Source organism: Emydura macquarii, unplaced genomic scaffold (assembly GCF_026122565.2).
Source record: "Emydura macquarii macquarii isolate MOO-44397 ecotype Brisbane River unplaced genomic scaffold, CSIRO-AGI_Emac_v2 contig_968, whole genome shotgun sequence".
Taxonomy (NCBI): domain Eukaryota; kingdom Metazoa; phylum Chordata; order Testudines; family Chelidae; genus Emydura; species Emydura macquarii.
Window position 1 is genome coordinate 3,371,597 of NW_027131105.1, and position 22,102 is coordinate 3,393,698.

At 39.5% G+C, this 22,102-nt stretch overlaps 2 protein-coding genes across 2 annotated transcripts in view; one reads left to right on the plus strand and one right to left on the minus strand.

Moving 5' to 3' along the window:
• The window catches only part of FBXW12 (F-box and WD repeat domain containing 12), a 142,488-nt gene that overhangs the window by 57,482 nt on the left and 62,904 nt on the right, over positions 1-22,102 (plus strand). The gene's annotated exons all lie outside the window — the stretch shown is intronic.
• The window catches only part of WNT7A (Wnt family member 7A), a 42,609-nt gene that overhangs the window by 2,835 nt on the left and 17,672 nt on the right, over positions 1-22,102 (minus strand). The window contains exon 3 of the mRNA XM_067543815.1: positions 19,021-19,292. Coding sequence (XP_067399916.1) covers positions 19,021-19,292 — 272 coding nt within the window. The remainder of the gene's footprint in view (positions 1-19,020; positions 19,293-22,102) is intronic.

Here is a 22,102-nt window from a genome sequence, read left to right on the forward strand (position 1 = left end):
ATTCAGATCCACATTTGAACTTTGCAACGCTGCTTAAATTTAGGCTTACATTATACATTATCTTGGTTATTTTGAGATACTTCCTCACTTATTCAGTTACTGCATATTTTCTTTTATTGCTCAGTCATTCATAATGGTAATACACTGAGGAGACAGATGGGGGGACAAAAAAGGAGCTATAGCTCAGAAACTTGAAAATAATATAGATTCTTTCAGTCTTATTTGTAATGTATCTGTCTTTTGCGGTGATCTGTGAAACATTTCTTATTTTAATATCTTCTCTTGTTGAAGAGGCTGGTCTTGTAACCTAGTGCAGTGGTCAGAGTGGCAAGAAAAATAATAAAGCCTAACAACTTTGTACTAATTCTCACACGAATCCTCCATCAGGATAGTACAAATTGTCTTGAAATGTTAATATGAAATACATCATGGTTTATTGTCAATCTAGTCATGAATTGTTCCCACCCCCACTGTAGTTTACATTTTAGATAGCCTAAACTCCTTTTCAATATATTTCATTAACATTTTCCGTTTACAGACAGTGATCGCTGAGGGAATAAACAGTTCATTTGGAAAGAGCTGAGTAAGCTGATGCAATGGATCAACAATTGAAAGGATCCATGTCCTGTGTTGAGCTTGCTGTTCTGTGTGACGTAGCTTGATGCCAGCTGGAACTAGCTTAGGAAGTTTTCTGGTCTCAGTTAGGGCTGGGTGCAAGTAGTTAGAATAAAAAGACCTGACTTCATTTGAACATTATACTTTTGAATAATACTAAATTAACCCAAATGTGTTATGGGTTCTTTTTAGAAGAACAAAAAAAAGTTTTGTTTTTTATATTGTGCCGTACCTGATGGTGCCCTTTTAGTTGTTTTTAATGTAATCTTAGACTGAACAGCTAACTCCCATTTTGTGGTTTTATGCATAATCTAACTGGGGCAAGTTTAGAGTCACTCTGCCAAATTCACCCCAATGTATCTCCAGAACTGGCCCATTGTAATGTGCAAGTGCACTTCCCATCCCACTTCTTCCTTCCATCCTAATCCACTCCTCCTAACTTCAACCCATGAGCTCTCTTCTAGGTTACTCTCCTCTATCCCTCTCTTCCTCCTGCTTCCAATCCACTACCTGGCATGTTCAGCAGAAGACAAATCAAATCCATAATTCTACACATAGTCTGTCCTCTATCTGAAGCAAAGCAAAACTCTGCAACATGCTGGTCGGTCATACTGTAGTATCGTGATGTCAGATGCTTGGGTTATTTGTCCTGTATTAAAATGTACATATATTGCCACCTTAATGCTTCCAGATCACCTCACTATCTCACCAGTGATTTAGTTGTCTTCATAAATGGAAGGAAGGAACTGGGTGATGTGGGGCTACCTAAAGATGTTGATGAGGGTGTGTGGGGTTATTCTCTTTGGGCCTGGGCATCACACTGCATGTCTGCTGCTCAAAAGAAGCAGGTTATCCTTAAAAACCTATCATTCTCCATTACAAAAGAATTAAGCATAGCCAAGTTGCCATATATCAGGAAAGTCAGGATCTGTTGACAGTTTAGCTAGTGGCTCATATTTTTCACATTAGACTAGGTATTAATATATACCATAGTTTGATTTGCTTTAAAATACTGGCATCTGGAGGGTGCATAATTGTAAGTCTATGTCCTTTATTTCTTCACAAACTTACCAGCATTATCAGCCACAGAAGGCAAATCTGTTGTGTACTAGTGAATGCTCTGGACTGTGCTAATTGCTGATATATGGAGTATTTTTCGCTTTGCCCACTTTTTTTTTCACGTTCCTACAGTAAACCGTCAGTACTTGTTGATCTTTCTTTCTCTCTCTCTCTCTCTCCCCCATTAGCCTCTGGGAAATAGTTTACATTAAAAGGGTGGGGAAAAGAAAACCTGCACCAGTTCTTACAGTGATATTAGCAGCAGCTTTCCCATCTTTGGACACTACCATGAGGAATTTAAGCAATGGAAAAGAAGAAAAAAGTAGGAGGGAAATATACAGGATGAGAACTAATTCCATGTCTCTCTTTTCTATAATACATTGTCAGATCAGGTATTGTTAAATTTCTGTTACCAAAGTTAGTCAGAATTTCATACTTTCATTTTCTATTTTTAAATAGTTTATCTTTTACAATTTCACTTGCTAATCCATTGATACTGTTCTGGAATGGTGTGACAGGGTCAATATACCTTGCCTTTCCTGGACAATGCCAGAACCTGAGCTTCGTGTGACACCCGTACACTGAGAATATCTTACTCTGTCAGCAGAAACTAGGACACAGGCTCTTCATGGCAAAAAGTCACCCAAAAAGTGAGTAGGGCAGGCTGTAGAATTCATGAAGTCTCATTACACCTCCTGAGCAGCCTTCACCAACCTTGTTTCTGAGAGTACCCTGCCTCTGGGGACTCCTAAATATAACCCTAAATTCTATCTCCTAAATATAACTTCTGAGCTGGACAGGACCTCTCTGTGCCAGCAAGAATGAATCTGGCCTTGTTCTATATATGCAATATAGGTCCTCAAAGTTGAAGGGATATATGTAGCCACTGTAGTCAAAGCATACTGATCCCTGTCATGACAAGGATATAATCTTTTGTAACTTTGGCTGATGTCATGTAATGGATCAGGAAATATACCTGACAAGTGTTTTGTCTAAGCAGTTCTTTAAAAACTCCAATGTTGGGGATTCAACAACATCCCTTGGTAACTTGTTCTACAGCTTAACTATTCTTCCGGTTAGAAAGATTTTCCTAATATCTTACCTAAATCTCCCTTGTTGCAGATTAAACCAATTACTATCTGTCCTATGGTTGGTGAACATGGAGAACAATTGATCACTATCCTATTTATAACAACCTTTTACATATTTGAAGACTGTTATCAGGTACCCCCTCATTCTTTTCATCTCTTTAGATAGAAAATGCCCAGTTCTTTCAACCCTTATTGATACATCAGATATTCTAAACCTCTGGACTTTCCAATTTGTTCACATCTTTCTTAAAGTGTGATACCCAAAACTGGACACAATACTTCAACTGAGGTCTCACCAGGGCCAAGTAGACTGAAACAATTATCTTCTGTGTCTTTTATATGGCACTCCTGTTAATATGTCCCAGAATGTCTTTTTTCGCAACTGCATCACATTGTTTGTTCATATTCAACTTCCAGAAATGTGATGCATTAACAGTAAGATAGATTCACAAACATACACTTTGATGATAGCTTCTTTATGAAGTGACATTGAAACTGATTGGAAAAAGAGCTCGTGTCATGGAATTACAGGTGTTTTAGGTGTGGATTATATCATCTAGTCCATCTCCCTGTTGATATAGGGTTGTCCCCTATTGTGCATTACTTCATCTCCAAAGAGATCATGGATGGCATGATCATACCAAAAATGAACGAAAAGATGTTGATTGATGATGATGAAAGGGTGAAGAAAAGAAAAAAGCAGATTAGGTGGATTCCCCTAACCTGAAGGAAACTTTCATTAACTTGCAAGGAGGAAAAGGGTAGTGATTTTTTGAAAACAGACCTGTCATCACCATAACAACTTTTTACCATTAGTTCTCTCTCTTCCTTGGTGCAAGTTCACAGATAGACCATCTATAAAATAGCTAACTGGTGGTGTACTTTACAATATATTAGAAAAGCAAATACATGGGCATGGTTAAAATAGTCACTTTCTTAATGCACACTTTGACTTAGAAGCTCAGTACTGCAGTTCATGCACAGGCAAAAATCCAGTGAAGTCAATTAGATCTTGCCTGAGTAAGGCCTGCAGGAGTGGGCCCCAAAAGAGGTTTCTTTGCAAAAAAATAAATCAGCCTAATTTCCCATGTAGATTGGTTCCATCTTTATCGTACATTTTGCTTTTTCTATTAGTAGTGTGTGAAGTTACCATTGTGCTTTTTCACTTTAAGTTGCATATAGTATTCATTTCTGTATGTTTATGAAGTGCTTTGAGGGTACTTCTGAGTAAAATGTACTGTAATAATCTCATTTACAATCATGGGTCTGAGAGTAGAATGAATGAAAGTTCTGTCATATTCAGGTGTAATTACAACCTTACTCTATTATGAATGGAATAATCCTGTGTCATTGATTCTTGTCATTGACATATGGCATTGCAATCTTCATCGCAGGGAATGATTCATTCCTTATTATTGTGGCAAAGACTGTAATGGAAACAAGAAATGACACAATTGGAAGCCATTCTTGTTGCAGTGAATGTACACAAAGTGATGTGTTAGATTTTTGACTCATTTCCATTGAACTCCATCTTACTTGTAACTTTCTCCACTGGGAGCCAAGTACTTTGAGTGAAGAGGTGCTGGTGTTCTACACCGAAGACTCTTGAGTGACCCAACTAGATCTCTTTCACAAATGCTTAAGCTCTCAAAGAAAAGGTTTCCAAAGCGTGATAGAAATTAAAACAGCAACTTCACCTGTTTCCAGAGAGCTCATCAGAAAATATCTCTTGTGCTATTTTAGTTAAACCAGGTAGCATCAAGAATACTAATTGCAAAGTAATATCACCTCCTATTGATTCCAAACATTTCTAACCAATACAACTCATACAGGCACTTTTAACCATGTGCCTGCATTGAGATAATTAACCTTTTAGTTACTGAATAAATAAAACTGTGCAAAGTACAAATCTCCTGTAAACGGTTTCCCCAAATGTCCCAAAAATGCAGACAGTGTATTTTTTCTCATTATAATTCAAGCTTTTCAGGTGATTTCACGTACTTCTATCCAAATCTCCGAGTTAGGAAGCACTGTCTCTAATAGTGTCTTGATAAAGGCAAAATCAGCATAGACTGTCAAACCTCTGCTTTGTCCATAAAGGGAAATAAATCCTCTGAATCAGGAAAAGACACAGTATTTCTTGACATTTCAGTCACAGAGAGAGGGTTTTTTTAAGGCTTTGGAGTCTAATAACATTTTATACTGCACAGTAAATTACCGATGTATTTTATCTCTTAACATTGACTTTTACAGTCAGAGGATATGTCCCTGAATCAAATACTTTTTAAATGACATTTCTATTCCATTTTTTCATGTCTCCTCCCCAGCAGAGTAGTTACCAAAAGTATTCTTTAGGAAAGAATACCCAGTCAGGCCTAAATCTTTTTGGTTTACTGATCTTTTTCTATGAAGTTGACATGAATTATGTTTCATGGGTTCAAAGCATATTTCCAAAGATATCAGGATCCAGGAATAAGCATGTTATGGGCCTGTTGTGACAAATCACACTGTACACTTACTAACTTGATATCTTGATACAAATTTGGCTTTTAAAAAAATGCTTCTAGTAACAGCTTTAGCTTTTTTTAGCTATTCTAGCGTAGCCTTCATGCAATTCTTCCAACAATGTGACTTGCAAGTGTTTCATGATCATCCCACAGAAACCCAACAATATTGTGAGTTCATCTGTCCACACTGTATGTTCACCATACAAAACTTTCATATCACCCTCTGAAATACACAGTTTTAATTAATTTAATTTAAGAATGGGCTCTTTCTTGCTTCTGCATTCTACTTGCAGAAATAAGAATTTCTTCCCCAAAAAAATCTAATTGGACTTGGCTATAAAAGATTTGCCACCACTAATTGTAACTGGGACAATACATCAGCACTTCCATATTTTCAGATACATTATACTTATCAGAGATAAGATCCTACCATCAGAGCCTATCTCAGCAGCTGCTAGGTTACAAAGATTAGTATACTCATCTTCAGGCCAAGAATTTTAACAAGGAGCTTCTGGCTTGCTGTCAATGAAAATTTCCTCCCATGCAGAAGAACCTGGAATTTCCTGATTCCAAGTATAATACCCAGAGATTCTTTTTCTAAGCAAAGATTTGTTTAATGTTTTGGTTGTGCTTACAGAATTTTTAATTAATTTGTCTTGGTCCTAACAGGCATTTTATGTGGTCTGATGGCATCTACACTGACGGCTGGAATACCACATGCTAAAAGTTCTAATTTGAGATTCAAATGTACTGACATGTTGGTACGTGTCGTTAAACTCTTGGTGTGCTCAAATGCCCTATTACCTTTTTCAGTCCAAACACAGTTACTATTCTTTATTAACAATTGTCTTTCTATTTACTACTGTAGACATGTTTGATAGCAAAGTTCCCAAATAAAATTAATGGTCCCTCTTTATATTAAGGTTCAATTTAGAAATCTCTTATAAGGGATTAATAAATAAATAAATAATCTTTTAGTAAAGGGTTAATCAGTTAGAGTTTAATAGGATAATAGATTGTTTGCAATCATGGCTTATAACCATCTATTACACCTTATTACTGGTGTGCTTATGCCCATCTATAATACACTCGTGCCTGTAATATGCTGACATCTATTAATCGTTTATTAACTCTGTATAAAACTTCTACAAAATGAACCTTAATATAAGGTGTAGCTCAATTAAGCAGGATTATAAAGGATCTGACTACTGTGGCATGCCTGGAAATTGCTCTTTTTTTTTCTTCTGGGAGAGATTTTAAGCCTTCTACTTGCATCATTTATCTTAAGTATAACTGGAAAAAGGCATGTTTCTCCTTTAAAAAACATAACAAAACAAAAAACAACCCTGTAATCAAAACCTTTTGGGTTCTTTTAATATGCATTCCAGGCTCCACAAATAAACTTCCATATTTTGTCACCTTAATTAGTATGCCATCCAAATGGTTTATTACTTCACTTAAATCCTTTCATATTGGATTATTTATATGCCAAATTATAACCAGTGTGTTAGCCATTCCATGGAAAATCCATATGGAAATAGTCCCATAAGAATATTGATGTTCAGGTATTTAAAGGCTCTTGATTGTACTTCACCTACTGGTATGCTTAAGGCAAATCTAATTTCATTAATACTGCCACCTTCTAACAGTGCAAAGAGATACAGTGGTTTTAGCACTGAAAATTGGTCCACATCTACTTCATAGTTTTTGCAAATATGCACACTGCCATCTTTTTTTGTATTCCCAAAATGGACCAAATTCTAGAGATGTTTGGTTCATTGTGTTCTTCCCAGATTCTAGAAGTGTCAGAATACATTGGCTAGCCAGTTCTCCTAAAGGTTTTGCAACAGTTCCTGCTTTTGGCATGTGCACTGGTCTGTTCATGCTGAAGCCGGCATCAACTCTGCAGCCACATGTGACTTAGCATTTTACTAAAGCCATTACAGGAGCAACCACTTGAATATATTTTTTATCTCACCTTTCTAGGATATTAGATATTTTATATACCATGGATCAATTTACATGTTAAGTGCTTTAACCATTTATGACCTGATGATGATTAATCTGAATATGTTGTTAAAATGACATCCCGTATATACTGTTTGTGTTTCTGCTCTGATCATTTTCCTAAAACCTCAAATCTTTTGTGCACAAGTTTTCAGTACATCATTTTTGAAAACACAAATGACAGTCCTGGCATTAATTCCCAGTTTAACTATACAGTCATTTAACAGTATATATGTACCTATTACTCTGTCCTCATTAGCAGAGTGCCAGGAAATATTAGCTACACAGTCATTTAACAGCGACTGTTATTCTGTGCTCATTAGTAGAATGCTAGGAAATATAATGGGCATTTCATCTACAGCTCTATATCTGGAATATGGGTCTTATCTTTTCCTGGCTATGCAAAGACTGTGCTCCTTCACGAGCTCTTACAGTACATGTTCTTCAGGTTAGTCCTTTAAAAGGCACATGTCACTCTCTTTTGTTTCCAAGACAGGCGTCTAAGAAACTCTTGCCCTCGTTTTCCCAAGATAATATGCTGTTTTTTTACTGGATGGGTTTTAAACTGCTTGCTTCCAGATTTCTGTGCACTTCTTTTCATTAAATCAAACCTAAAGCCCATCTGAATGGCCAAGGCCAGTGCCAAGTACTTTGTACGTGTAGATTGCAATAACCACTCTCATAGCTCATGGCTTTGCAGAAAGCAGCATTCTGGTCTCCATTGAGCCATAGCAATCCTAAGCAGTGTGCCACTCCTTGTAGTATGCAGTGATGTAGCCGTGTTGGTCCCAGGATAGTTGAGAGACAAGGTGTGAGCCTTTCTTCTGGTCAGACCTGAAGAAGAGCTTTGTGTACGCCTGAAAGCCTGTTGCTTTCATCAACTTAAGTTGGTCCAATAAAAGATATTACCAAATCCACCTTGTTACTAAAGGCTACTTACAGAAACTTAAATTCATTGAGCTAAGCTGTCTGCTGGTTTAAACTGGTGCAACTCCATTGAAGTCAAGTGCCTTTCACGTGCATTGCTTTGAACATCTTTATTTAGGCCAACTGTAAATGTGGGCTTATAATGCTTACTCACCTTTTCAAGTCTCTTTGAGAGTGATAGTCTAAAGGACTACTCTGTAGCCTAGCAAGTTGGCAGAGAAACCAAGGGAGATGGGTTTTTGTCTTGTCAGTTACTTACCTTCTTAGAACTTTCTAGTGCTGTTTACCAATGTTTGGCATAGTAGGCATGCATACGTTACACCTTCGCTATGTGTATTGTGTCTCATACACAAACCTCAGTATCTGGCCCACATATAGAGTAAGTGTCAGGTCCTCCAACAGTTCTTTGGCTCAAGTGGTAGAGGTTTGTGCTGAAGACCCCAGGTTCCATTCCAGCTGACACCCCATGTTGGGAGGAGCATTAAATGTGTATAACTCATGTAGATGCACAGTGAATGAACTTATCTTCTCAGGTATGCACTGCCTGAGGCAAGATTGCACAGGAGCCCTGGTCTAATTAAATGTACGCATTATGTGTAGTGCAAACACCTGTCTCTTTAGGTGTATAGAAAATGGCATTCCAGAAGGACCCTGACAAACAGTTATTGTCAATAACTTGCTAATAAGTTAATAGTTTTCCCTGCACCAATAAGTTCTTTAAAATCTGGGGACTCCTCTGTTCCATGTATTTAATTTTTTTAATGGCCAAAATATCCACATTTTTGTGCCTAGGATAGGCACACAGATCCCTTTTTAGACATCTTAATAAGATTTAGATTTTATTTCAGGGATGCTGAATATCTGTAACTCCCAATGAAATCTAATGGAAGTCCAGTCATGTTAAGCATCTACCTCTGAAAAACTTACCACCTCTTTAAGAGGCCTGTCTTTAGTTGCCAACTTTGAAAATTTTGGCCTATGATGTTGTTTGTTTATTTACCTACATAAAGGAAAATGTCCACACAAAAAAAAAAAAAAAAAGAGCAAAGTCACTGACCCACACACCCATCCACTCAGGGAAATTCCAAAACACAAGTAGAAAGAAAACCATTTTTCAACATAACCAAGATCAAGATAACAGAATTAATACAGAAAAATGCCCTTACCATCCATGGGTCAGAGTTAAGGTTGTTGTGTTGTAATGTGCATTTCTTTATCTTGATCACAATAACATGTTGGTGGTTTTTTTGTGTGAGTAAGATAAGATTTATGATGCTCTTAAACATTCCATTTCTTTGCTTTTAAGTATTTAGGTTTTGTAAGTGATGTGTTAAGTACATTGTTGTCCCGAAACAAGCGTAACTGGGGTGAAACAAAGTGTTTTGATCTTGGAATATTAGAGAGACACTGACAACTCTTAGAGGGCCTGATCCAAAGTGCATGGAAGTCAAAGGGCATCTTTCCATTGACTTCAGTAAGTACTGGATCAGTCCCATAAAGCAGTGGTCTATATAATCTCTAAAATAATCCTTCATTTCTCCTTGGGCACTTGTGATGGGCTGTCGTAGGATTAGAAGGGGTTAAAGTGGCCAGGTAGGCCAATTAACTCCACAGGCTGCACCTGGAGGGAGAGCCAGGGAGCAGGGAACTGATGGTGAGCAGACTCAGCTGTGCTGAAATAGGTGGGGCCTATAAAGCTAAGGAGCTGAGAACAGACAGGGCAGCTGGGGAAAAGAGCAGTGACTCCCTGGGAAGAGGGAGGAGGGAGGTATTTTGGAGCTGGTACTCCCAGATAAGGCGGGTGGTGGGGTGGAGGAGGGAGGGTGAAGCAGGAAGAGTAGGAAGCAGTCTAGGGAAGGTGCAGTAAGGGCTGAGAGGATAGATCCCAGAATTGCTGAACTGAGGGTCGCTGGACTGGAACCCGGAGTAGAGGGCAGGCCCAGTTCCCCTATTGGCCACTGGGGAAGGGGCATCATCAGGGTAGCAAAGGCAAGACTGACTGGGACTGCTTCCACAGAAGGAATTTGGGTAACCCCAGAAGGGAGAAACATGGATGGTAACCCAGCCGGGGGCGACGGGTCATGAAGAGGGCGCTGCAGTTCCTGGAGTGAGGCGGGTCTGCAGGGTGGGAGGACAATGGGAGAGGCCACCACTTGACAAGAGTGCACTAACTGGCAGAGCTAATCCCCAGGACAGCCAGCAGGAGGCACCACTGTGGTGCATGGACCCTGTGACAGTCCTGTACCTGTCATTGAATAACATAGGCTGCCAATTGTCCAAAGAGCAAACGTGAAATAACTTTGGAAACATCTCCAACCATCCATGAAAAGTTTGTGACCCAATCAGTGACTTTGTATTGCTTAAGCAAATTAATCATTATAGTGACCCTCTGATTATTTCTGTTATGAAAAATTCATGCTATTAAATTTGGAACTTGAGGAGTTTTTTATTATTTATTAACAGGACTTGGCCCTTTCTTACCTATCTTTGTCAGCACTAGTAATCACCCACATGAAATGCCTGTTTTGCTCATAATGCCAGAATCCTCTAAAATTGTGACTGCAGGTAAATGATAGCATTTATCATTCCCTAATCTTCATTGTGAATCAGGAATTCAGTTTTCAACCACATAAGATATAAGAGGGAGTTGAAAGCCAAAATACAAGTAGGACCATGTATCACAGCTTCTGATGAGTTGAAAGTGGAGGACAAGTGGAATGAAAATTCATTCTTGTGGATTACAGCTCTTGTGCAGTCTGATTCCTTCTCATAATTTAGAATAACATTAATGTTCCCTTTATCTTTACTCTGGGCTGTTGAGAAGATGCAGAGCTTGTCTGTCAAGTTTAGTCTTGTTTTAAGACTATTATCTAAAAGTGGTAGGAAAGCCATAAAATAGATCTTTGATCCTTTCAAATACAAACAAAATACTGTGAGAGAGCCCAGGACCTGTAATTTTTTTTTCACACCTAAGAAATTGCCCTGCATAGGCCTGTCAGGTGTAGTGCAAACATTTACCCAGAGGTGGGGGGTAGAGGGAGGTGAAGAGAGGAAAATGGAGGTGGGGGTTCCAAAGTGTTCCACATTTGCCTTACTTTGCTGCAACTGAAATGAATGGGAATTTCACCATTGACCCCAGTCAGAGCAGAATTCACTCAATGCTGGGCCCTCTTGAAAATCCTGCCTTACACTGCATGTCAAAAGAGTTGTATGTGGGTTGACCCAGAATGACTTGCTGTGTCTAATGTTGCTTCTCTACATTGCCTTGAACTATGACATAAGGGCATCGTTGTAGTGATGAGTTGTACAGGCCCCATGCAATGGTTGTCACGGAGAAGGTAAAAACACTCGCCCTGAGCAGAATGTCTACAACAGTGCAGAGATTGCAGGGTAGGCTATGTCCAGGCCTACTAGAATGAGCTGCCTCATCAGGAAAGGACTCTACATTGGGCTGGCTCATGCTCTTCTTCTTCATGCTCTTTGGCTGGACCTAAGAACCACACCAACTAGGAAGTTGGAAGTGGCTCACTGGGAGCAGCCTTGTTGCCTTTGTTTGTGGGTCTCCAGCTTCAACAAGGCTTTTGTCAAGGACACCATTTGGATGAGTCCTGTACGGCCCCAATATTGTTTTTCTTCCCCAGCTTCAACCAAGCTGACATCACACTGTTTAAATCAGTGAGCAAGCAAACGTGTAGGGATATTTAGTGTGCCTAGGGGTGCATTTTCAAAATGGTACAAGGAGTTTTAGCAGTAGAGCTTCCATACACTGAGATCACAGATTTGAGTGAAATGCCACATGCTGCTTTGACAGTTTACCCTGTAAAATATTTTCATTGGTTTTTTTGGTGAGTTTCCTTTGAGATTCCCTTTATTTCTTCAGCCCTACTCATCCCTGACCCCTCTATATCCTAACTCTACCCTTTTGGACTCCAGTGTTGCAATAACCTCCTCTGGCCAGAAGGACTAAATGCAGCTACTAATGAAACCTGTCAACATCTCTGCAGCCACCACTGAGAAAGGAAACATTTGCAAACATGAAAAGCATTCCCTCCTCATAAAGGAATGAACACATAGTAGGCCTTATCCTGAGCTCAAGCCATTATAAATTAGGAGCAAATCCACTGAAGGCAGTGATGTTAAAGCAGTGAAGTAGTCTGTTTGTTTGCTTCACAGGGCTCCCAGCCTCTGTTCCTCGGGGGCCTAGGACCCAAACTCAGATCCTTTGTTTTATAGTATAATACAGTAACAAACTCCCAGACTTAAGGCCGATCCTACTTCTTGGTAGTCCATAGGAATTTGGCCATTGTCTTCACTGGGACAGGATTTGGCTGTTAATACTTCCATGTTTTACGAGACATATTTACCATTCATTGTAGAAGCCAAAAGAAAATAGTTTGGACCAGTTCAGTACAAGATACAGTCACTTTTGGTATTTCTGTGACTGAGTGGCTTTGTACCGTCAGAAACCAAATGTACTGGTGTTTTTATATGTTACGTCACCTTTTGAAATGGGGGAGTGCCAGAGCCAGTTCTTCTGGGTATATTTGCCTCTCCAAATGTTCCTGATACCCACTGATATGAGCAACTGAACAGAAAGTGGAGAATAAACTCCTGAGAGACTATTTACAACTTTAATTATTCCTGAATGAAAATAATTTAACAATTGTGATTATTCCATTAATATTTAGTACCTCGCTATAAAAGGGAAAGTGGATTATTAGCTTCACATTTAAAGGGCATGCTTAAAGTTAAAAACTGGAGGAAGTTTCTCAAAGCAAAGTCCAGTAGGTTTTTTTTCAAGCAAAGTTTGAAAATAACTAATGTAACTTTTTAAAGGGCACTGTGAAGTTCTGAGCTTCAAGAAACTCATGGTTGTGCTGCTGATACTTCTGGTACTTTTGATACTCTAATGACTCTGCTCTGCAAGAGGCACTGTAAGAAATCTGACCAGACAAGAGGTTGTAGCAGTGCAAGACAATCCACAAATGCGTTTTTCTGGCAGGCCTGGAGCCAGCCAGTACAAATCTTTCACAGTCTCCATCATGTGGCGATCCTATGGTGCCCAGACTGGACTTTAAAACTGCCCTCCCCTGGCTGGACCCCCTTGGAAGGACTGCAATGGAGAGAGACTCCCTCAGGTGCAACTGCTCCCACTTGGTCAAGGTGTTGCCAACTGCATTCCATCTCTATACCACACTAGCAGGGGTGAATCAAGACTCAAGCATGCCCAAGAATGGAGTGGGGTCCAGTGGTAGAACTGTTGGTAGCTTTTACAATGTCTGACTGCTTTTTGTCTGGGTCCAGGCAGTGTTGTTTGTTCTTCTAAAGTTCATACATCAATTTTACATTTAAAATATCTACATGGCTTTTAATTTCACAGCATTATTTATTCAAGCTATTGCTTACTGTTGTTTTAAGTGTCAATAGTGTGCTCGGAGCTGTATTAAAAAAATAGTCCCCCTCCCCCAAGAGCTTACACTCTGTTATTTCATGTTCACGCTACCCTGTTCATCAACATGCATAGACTGAAGTAAAACATGTTCAGATTGAATTGAGAACTGCTGTCAAATGCAAATTGGAAGTTAATTTCTTTGACCTTGCTATGAGGGTCTGGTGATCCCAGTGCTGATACTAGCATCAGAAGAGGGTGGGGAAAGTGACAGAGCAGCATGTCTGAGAAATCCAAACCTATTTCTCAGGTTAAAATCTTTGTGAGGTAATAAAACAGACACGGGGAGGAAAGGGGATTAGAATATCATAATTTTAAGCGTCACACAATAGTTTGTGGGAATGCCTGAAATCCTTTGTTTCTAAGCACCACTGTTTCATCTTAACCTGATCCCCAAAGATTAGAACATTAAATATTACAGTAGATTAATTCTGAAAGTTACTTCATCCATTTGGGATACACCCCTTATAATTTCTCACAGTCTTCCTTGATAGTTACAGTAACCCTCTAATGTTTGCTCTGAACCTCTTCTACAAAGCATATTTAAACTCAAGAGCCCGAAGAGAATTACTAAATTAGCACACCTAGGTGAGTATGCAAAGAGAAACATCAAATAAAAATCCACCTTGATGTGCCCTTGGTTTGCAAAAGCCTTCTAATGTAGCCTGTATCTTGATTTATAACAATGACTCATAATATGGCATTATATTTAATATGATGTAACACTGATGCAAGATGTCATTCACAGAACTACAATGTCAGAGAGAGAGAAAGCAATTTGATAATATCCTTGCCTGTGACTCAGAATGAAAATCTTTCAGGCAAATCACCAAAAGGTCTAAGGCCCTTTCATACCCACTCTACTATTTTAGCAGTTACGCTGGTAGAAATGTAATTTTGTTCCCTGGACCATAAGTTCCTCTCAGCAGTGGATGTTACCTGCAATAATGTCAGTACCACTGTCTGTGGGAAGTCTAATTTGCTAACTGAGGATCTAATCCCACAATTGTTCCATGTATGGGATTCTCATGCAGTTAGTGGAAATTCTGAGAGCAGATCAGTAGTAGGATCATGCCTACAAATTAATAGGCGCTTTAATCTCCATTTTCTGACACAGCTGTTACGAATTCTCCTACAATTCTCCCTATGCTTTTGGCTTCTCACTGTGGTCAGTCAGCATTTCAGGATATAATTCAATGAAGCCAGGGATGCCTGATGTGACATCTTCATCTCTCAGATATGGGAGAGAGCTACAGGAGCCCTCTTAGCAGAGACAGATATGCCAGACAAAGGAAGTAAGGCTTCTAACGTTGACTGGGACACTTGTCAGGGTGCATGCAAAAATCCCTTCCAAATCCAACTCTGAGCTCAGTGCCTTGGCTAACCAGGGGTACATCTACTTGGGTGGATGTTCATGTACTAACTTGGACTGAGCTAGCGCACTAAAAATAGCAGTGTATCTTGGGCGGTGCCATGAGCTAGCTATGCAATTACTTAATGAGGATGGCCTGAAGGGGATTTTACTCTGGTGACTAGCCTGTGCTACTGCAGCTGTGCCGCTGTGTTTAGCATACTAGCTCAATCAAAGTTAGCATGTGTATGTCTATTCAAACTGAGAATTATACCTCCAGCTGCAGTGTAGAATGTATCCTAAAGAGAATTTCTGGGAATTGTGGCATGCACCACAAGAGCAACTATTGAAGAAATTGAGAGAACTTCTGCTTGCACTGGTCAGAGGGAAATATAAAGATACAGATGAAAACTGTTTATCCCTTCACCCAAGCAAATAAACCATTGTAGATACTGGGTCCATGGGACCTGTTGCTGGCAACCATTGTCAGTACTGGGTCTATTTCCTAGCATAGATGGGGTTAGAGACACATTGTACAAACTGATTCTACATGGGAGCACTTGTTATTATCCTGGGTCTGAATGTTACTGCTGTGTGAGCATTAGCTATTACACTAATGAGACACTGGCTGAGGAATTAAAATCAGAATAGACTAAAATGCATGGTAAAAATCAACTACTCCACATAAAGTACTTTTCTGTACTTACTAAAGTTCTTCTCTCATTACTCTTCTTACTTGGTTAATTTCAATCGCGCTTTCTGAAACAGAGCTGATAACCCTCTTGTCCTGTCTGCCCTAGCAGTTAAACAATTGTTGACAGGCTGTCCTGGGGAAGTAGCTGCTGACATCCACTACCAGCAGTGGGTAAGTATGCTAGAGTAGACCAGGTTATTCCTAGTATTTGGAATCCCTTGGAAAAAGAGCGAAAAAATATACGGATCTCAGATATTCCTTGACTGCTCCCTGTTGACACACAACATGCCAATTTTTGTGGTGTCCAATTTCATCATTTAACATCAGCAATTCTCCCACTTTGATGCAAGCTCTCAATTGGTGCTTGCTGTAGAATGGAACAGGTGACACAAACACTGTGAATCCTCATAGGTATATGGGAACAAAGCCTGAAGCTGATCTCTATACTAAACATAGTCATTAGCTCTTCATTCTCTAGTGGTGTGTGGACATGCAATAACACCCTCCCAGTCTTGTGCTGGTCTCCCACCCCACTGGAGCATTAAAGATTTCAAATAAGATCAGTAGTTCTGCACTGTGAAGGTTTCAGTAACAGGCATATAAATATCTTCATATCAGAATAATTTCTGAGCCTGCTGGAGAAAAGGCAGTTTGCCAAAGATAGCACACACCACAGCTCTTCTAGATAATAACACATACTCAGTGAAACATCCTAGGCTCCAGTTTTTTAGGACTGCATGTATTGTGCACACAAAGTAGACATACAATCAATGTGATTGTGTGCACATTGGTGGTAAACACAAAGGACCAGGAAGGAGATTTTGTGCTGCACCTCTCAGAGGTAAAACACAAAGTTCACAGCTTAGCAAGACAGCAGGCAAAGGTGTGACTGCCATGTTAGCCTGTGCCACTCCCTCGGCTGGCTCCAGGACTTTTACAGCCCCTATACTCTGCCACAGCACCATACATGGGGCTGTAGTGGGGCCCAAAATCACACCCCAGATGTCTGTCTAACTAGTACACTTTTGTCTGTATAATTCTGAAACATGGGCCCCATAACTATAACATGCACATTTTGGGATGCTTTGCCCCATCCTTCAGCTGTGCACTAGTGATGCTTTTCTAAAACAATCCTCAGTGCCAAACATGCTTACAATTAGCCAGATGCCAGTGAGCCATTTTAAGCTTTTTCTTTTTTTTCCCACCGGCCCTGAGCTGCACCAGTGATAAGTGGAAATGAGCTCTCCATGAACCAGCTCTTGCAAGATCCACCTTTTTTATTGTAACTCCACATTTAATGGACCAATTTCCTCTGTTACTATTGCCTTCAGTGGAGTTACACTGGTGTAACAGAGTAAATGTGGCCCTACATGTTAAAAAACCTGGTGGAATACAAACAGACATACTAACTCATCTGTTGTAAGGAGCCTAGCAGCCAAGATGCTGATTCTCAGTGCATTGAAGCCTACCAGGGATTATTAAAATCAAGTTCTTTTAGCAGTTACCCTATGAGATAAGCTCAGTAGATACTAATATTTCTGTTGTGGTAGCAACTTAGTAAAGTGTTCTGAGAGATCATCTCTGCACAGGAGTGCCAGACGCTGGCATTTGGGACACTGAAAAAAGAAATGTTAACCTAATGTCTCTATCTGATCATTTCAGCAGCAATAAGTCTTAGGAAGGCTATGCTTTTTCTTGTGACAGAAACAGTACTTGTTTTTCAAGGCCCAAATGCTGTGGTCTGGCACTTCAGTGCCAGAGGTGATCTCTGAGCCCTAATTATTGTTGCTACAACAGAAATATCAGTGTCTTCAAGCCACTTTCCACTTCAAGCTACTCGAATTCAGTGCTGGATCACACCAAGACAAAGACAAAGCCACCACCTCTGGGATGGCTGAAAAATTCCATAGAAATGCCAACAGTGGTGAAGGTGAAATAAAGAGCTAAGAAAGCATGAGGAGTTATTTTAACTTAGCGGGCTGGAGCCGGGGCCAGGATCAGGCTATAGGACATTAAAATTACCGTGTTCAAGAGCCCTTCTACTCTGGAAGGTAATTATATGTATCAGTAATAGAATTGTTTACTGAATTCCATTCAGTTACACCATGCAAACCCAGCAAAGGCAAGGGGGCTGCACAGGTGTCACTGAAGTCACTACTGGTTAACCATTCTGTTGATGATGCACCTGAAGGAACAGAATCCAGCTCACTGTCCTTAGCTCTCTTGGCTCTGTAATATTTAATAGTAGTAAAAAAGCAGCAAAAAATCACTGGTCACTAATATCAGCAGACAGGACTCTAAGCAGGGAGCAGATCCGTTCAATAAGAAGGTGTTTATAAATAGTTGCTTTTCAGAGTAGGACCACACATGCACATATTAATTTAATGTCCTATGAGCCAGAGATCCTGGCCCCTTTGTGCCACTGGCCAGTATGAAGAACCACTTGCTAGCTAGCTAGCACAAGTTAGTGTTCCAAGACTGCTCTAAGGTATTCTAGGGACCAAACCAGCTCATAGGGATCTGGGGAGCATAGAGGTGGTTCTCTCCATGAGGAGTCCTGTGTGGAGTGCAGCTCTGCTGGACTGGAGTGCCAGGGCCTCCATCTTTATCCTTTGCCACATGACCATAGTTAATCTGAATATACTACTATATATTGCAAAGAAAGCAATACCAAGAGATGTCAAGATTCCCAGAATTGCTGTGTAGATTCCACATAAAATGTGCATGTTTAAAGCTGCCAGGAAGACAAGAGTTCAAACACTGTTTCTGCATGAATGTGTTTTAAGCTGCCTAGTTCTAAGGAATGGTGGGGGAGCTCTCCATTTAAAATGATAACCTTGCCTTATGTGTGTATATATTATCTTGTGTTAAAATGAGTCAGTTTGTGGTCTCTTAGTTCCACTTCACTCAAGTTTTTTCCTTTAGCTATAGTCCCCACACAAAGAGCAAGGTTTAGAGGGTTGGGTTGAAAATGATCCCTTTTCAAATGAATGATGAGAATTTCATGTCTGAACCTGAAGAGAAGCAAATTCAGCCACACAGTAGCAGGCAAGCTTTCTATCTTAAGCACCATTTGACTTCCCAGCTAAACTGTTTGTTTGCATTTTCTGTTTTATGACTGGAAAGAGTAACATTTAGACAAATATTTGACAGATGGATGGTCCAACAAGTTTGAGTAGCTTGTAAATGTGCCTATTTGACTACTGTAAAATGGCCTTAGCGCATTTAGTTTTGAACACTGTGCTGTATGTGTTGTAATCAGACATGTGATTCTAGATAGGGAATTGTCATACGCTGGTGGAGAGTAGAGATATACCTACCTTACGCCCCGCCTCATTGTTGTGCAAATTCATGAGAGTCCTTGCATTCTGTTTAATCTCCCTTGCATCCACAAACACTTTGGCGAATCCTATTCCATATCTGATGTCAGCAGAACAGCCGCCCCATTTCCATCCTTCATCTTTATGGTACTGTCCCTGTTTTTCTTTATCACAACCACAGTCGCTTAGGTTTCCCTGGGTACAGGCAGCAGTGATTGCATGTGCTACTCCAGCGGCAATGATGGCGTATGTAAATGCTGCTTCTCTGCTACCTGAAATTAAAACGGTAAATATATGGGACAACATTTGTGATGGGATTATTTATAAAAACTATATGCAAGTGCATGCAGTGCAAATGCAATAATGTTATTAGAAGTATAGTAAATATGCAGACATGAGCAGTTCTACACCTTTCTAAGTATTGATTTTTGTTTATGTTCAGGCACTCTCTGAAAAAATAGAACTCCATGCTGTGGTATGTAAAAGATTAGGTATTATCCAGATAACTGTATAAATATATTTCTGGGCATCCTTAGAGATAGTTGGAAATTTTCCAACTAAATGATTTTTGTTGAAAAATGCCAATTTATCAAAACTATTTGTGGGAAATTGATACATTTCCCAATTAGAAAAAAATTTAGAAAAAAGTTTCAATATTACCAAAATGTCCCATTTTGACATTTTCTAAAGGAAAAATTTCAAATTTTGGTTTGAAATTACTTTTCACTTACAAGTTTAGTACATTTAGCTATACAAAAAAAGAGTTTAAAAGGTCAAAATCAAAACAAAGCATTTCAAAATTATCAAAACAAAACAATTGACTGACCCAATCAGATATCTTTTTCGGATTGTCAGTTTTTGGAAGTTTTCAACTTTTTGTTCTGATGCAGGATGGGAACAATTATTTAAATCTCCAGAATTCTTGTGAGACAGGAAAACTGTTTCCTGCCCAGTTGTAATTATATCAAATATAACATAAAAAAACAACGAGAATTCTGTGGCACTTTAAAGACTAACAAATTTGTAGGCATAAGCTTTCAAGAGACTTCAGCTCTCTTCTTCAGATGCAGTAATGTTAGAATGCCACAGAACTCTTGTTGTTTTTGCTGTATACAGACTAACACGGCTACGCCTCTGGAAATATAAGATAGTGACTTTTTCAATTAGTTAGTCAAATGTTTGGTTATGAGACGGTAGAAAGGCTGGTGATTGTATTGAACTGCATCAACTAAGTCATACATAAGGAATAATTGGCATTTGTATATATGTCTGTTGGTGGATTTTCCATGTGAATTGTTTTATTTTCTCATCTAAAATTTGTGATTTACTTATCAGTAAATTATCTTTTTTTAAAAATTCTGTGTTTCAGTTCCATTATGATACCCAGGGATTAAATCTCTAGTACCTTGTCATATTCTCAGGACTAGCTATGTTCAAAATATTCCCAATGGAAGAGGACCTATCTAAAATGTGAATGGTTTGGAAGGGTTACCTTTTAATATATGTGCCCAAATGACCATTTTCTCTAAAAACGTTTGTTTTCAACATTTTTTAACAAATTCTGCCTATTTTTAGACAAGGTTGGTGTTGCATAGAAAAATGCATGAAACTGAATGTTGCGGCATAAGTATAATATGAGAAATAATTTGTTTCATATCCTGAAGTCTTCATTCAGACAAAGGTCCCATTGACTGAATAAGGACTGCAAGATTTGTCTCTGTGAACCTGCCCCTTCTTCCACTCCCAATGAAGTTGGTGACAAAATTCTTATTTGCTTCAATAGGATTAGAATCAGGCCTTTTATAAAGAGAGGATGGATGGGAAGATGAAATCCCCGTGTTAAATATCTGCCAACTCAGCTCTGTCATACCCCAAACAACCACTGGTGATAGCTTATGATTCATGGAACAAGCAGATTTCTGCTATTCATCAGACTTCATGAGAAACATCAGTTAAGGAAGGAAATATTACAGGCACTTCATTCCCAACAGCATCTCTCTTCACATACGTGATCTATATTTTTATGCTTGTCTCTAAGTGGTTCATTCGTTTAATGAAAAATATCTACTTTCTTACCTCATGGCAAGGAAGCATAATGGAAAGAAAAAAAATCAACAAAAATCTATTAATAAGGAAACTTCTTGCCAATTATCACCATGAACAGTATTTCAACTGATGGTACTGTGTGCTAAGTTTACAAATGAACTAGCAATCAAAGCCTTTCCTAAAAGATTTCTTGATTGTCCTCTACAAAAGAAACAATTTAGATCCCATCAATTCAAAATGTTATATCTGTCCTTGCCGACTCTGTGAATCTATTATTGTTAGGACTAGTGGTTTGTCATGGAAAAGGAGACATCGTCTCCAGTGGCCTCCAGTTCAAGATTCTGGTCTACAACTCCAAAACACTTAGGGTACATCTACCCTGCAATCAAAACACCCAGCACCAAATATCAGAGGCCAGGTCAATTAACTCAAGGTCACGGGACTCAAGCTGCAAGGCTAAAAATAGCAGTGTAGACATTCTGACTCAGACTGGAGCCCAGGTTCTGAGACCCTGCCCAGCACACGGGGTGTCAGAGTGTAGGCTCCAGCCCGAGCCTGAACATTTACACTGCATTTTTAACCCCATGGCCTGACTCTATCAACTGACTAAGGCCAGCCAAGGCTATCCCACAGGACTTTTATTGCAGTGTAGACACACACTTAGACCCTGTCTATACTTACCTCCGAGATTCGGCGGCAGTCAACGGGAGTTATGCAAGCTACGCAAAAAACTTGCGTAACTCCCATTGATTTCTCTGCTCCTCTTCTGCGCGCCATCTTCACTACACTGCACTGATGGGAACCGCGTTCCTGTTGATGCAGTGCTATGCCACTTGTGAAGGTGGTCTTAGTATGTCGATTTCTGGATCAACTGAGCGGGCTTCGCTGACCGCTCAGTTGATCCAGAGAAATTGATCTGACAGCGGCAACTTTGCCGCCGTCAGTGTAGCCGTAGCCTTAGTGTACTGGACTACCTAAGAGACTGCCTCCCTCTCTGCAATATGGACCTACAACAGCAATTGTCTGTAACAATGGA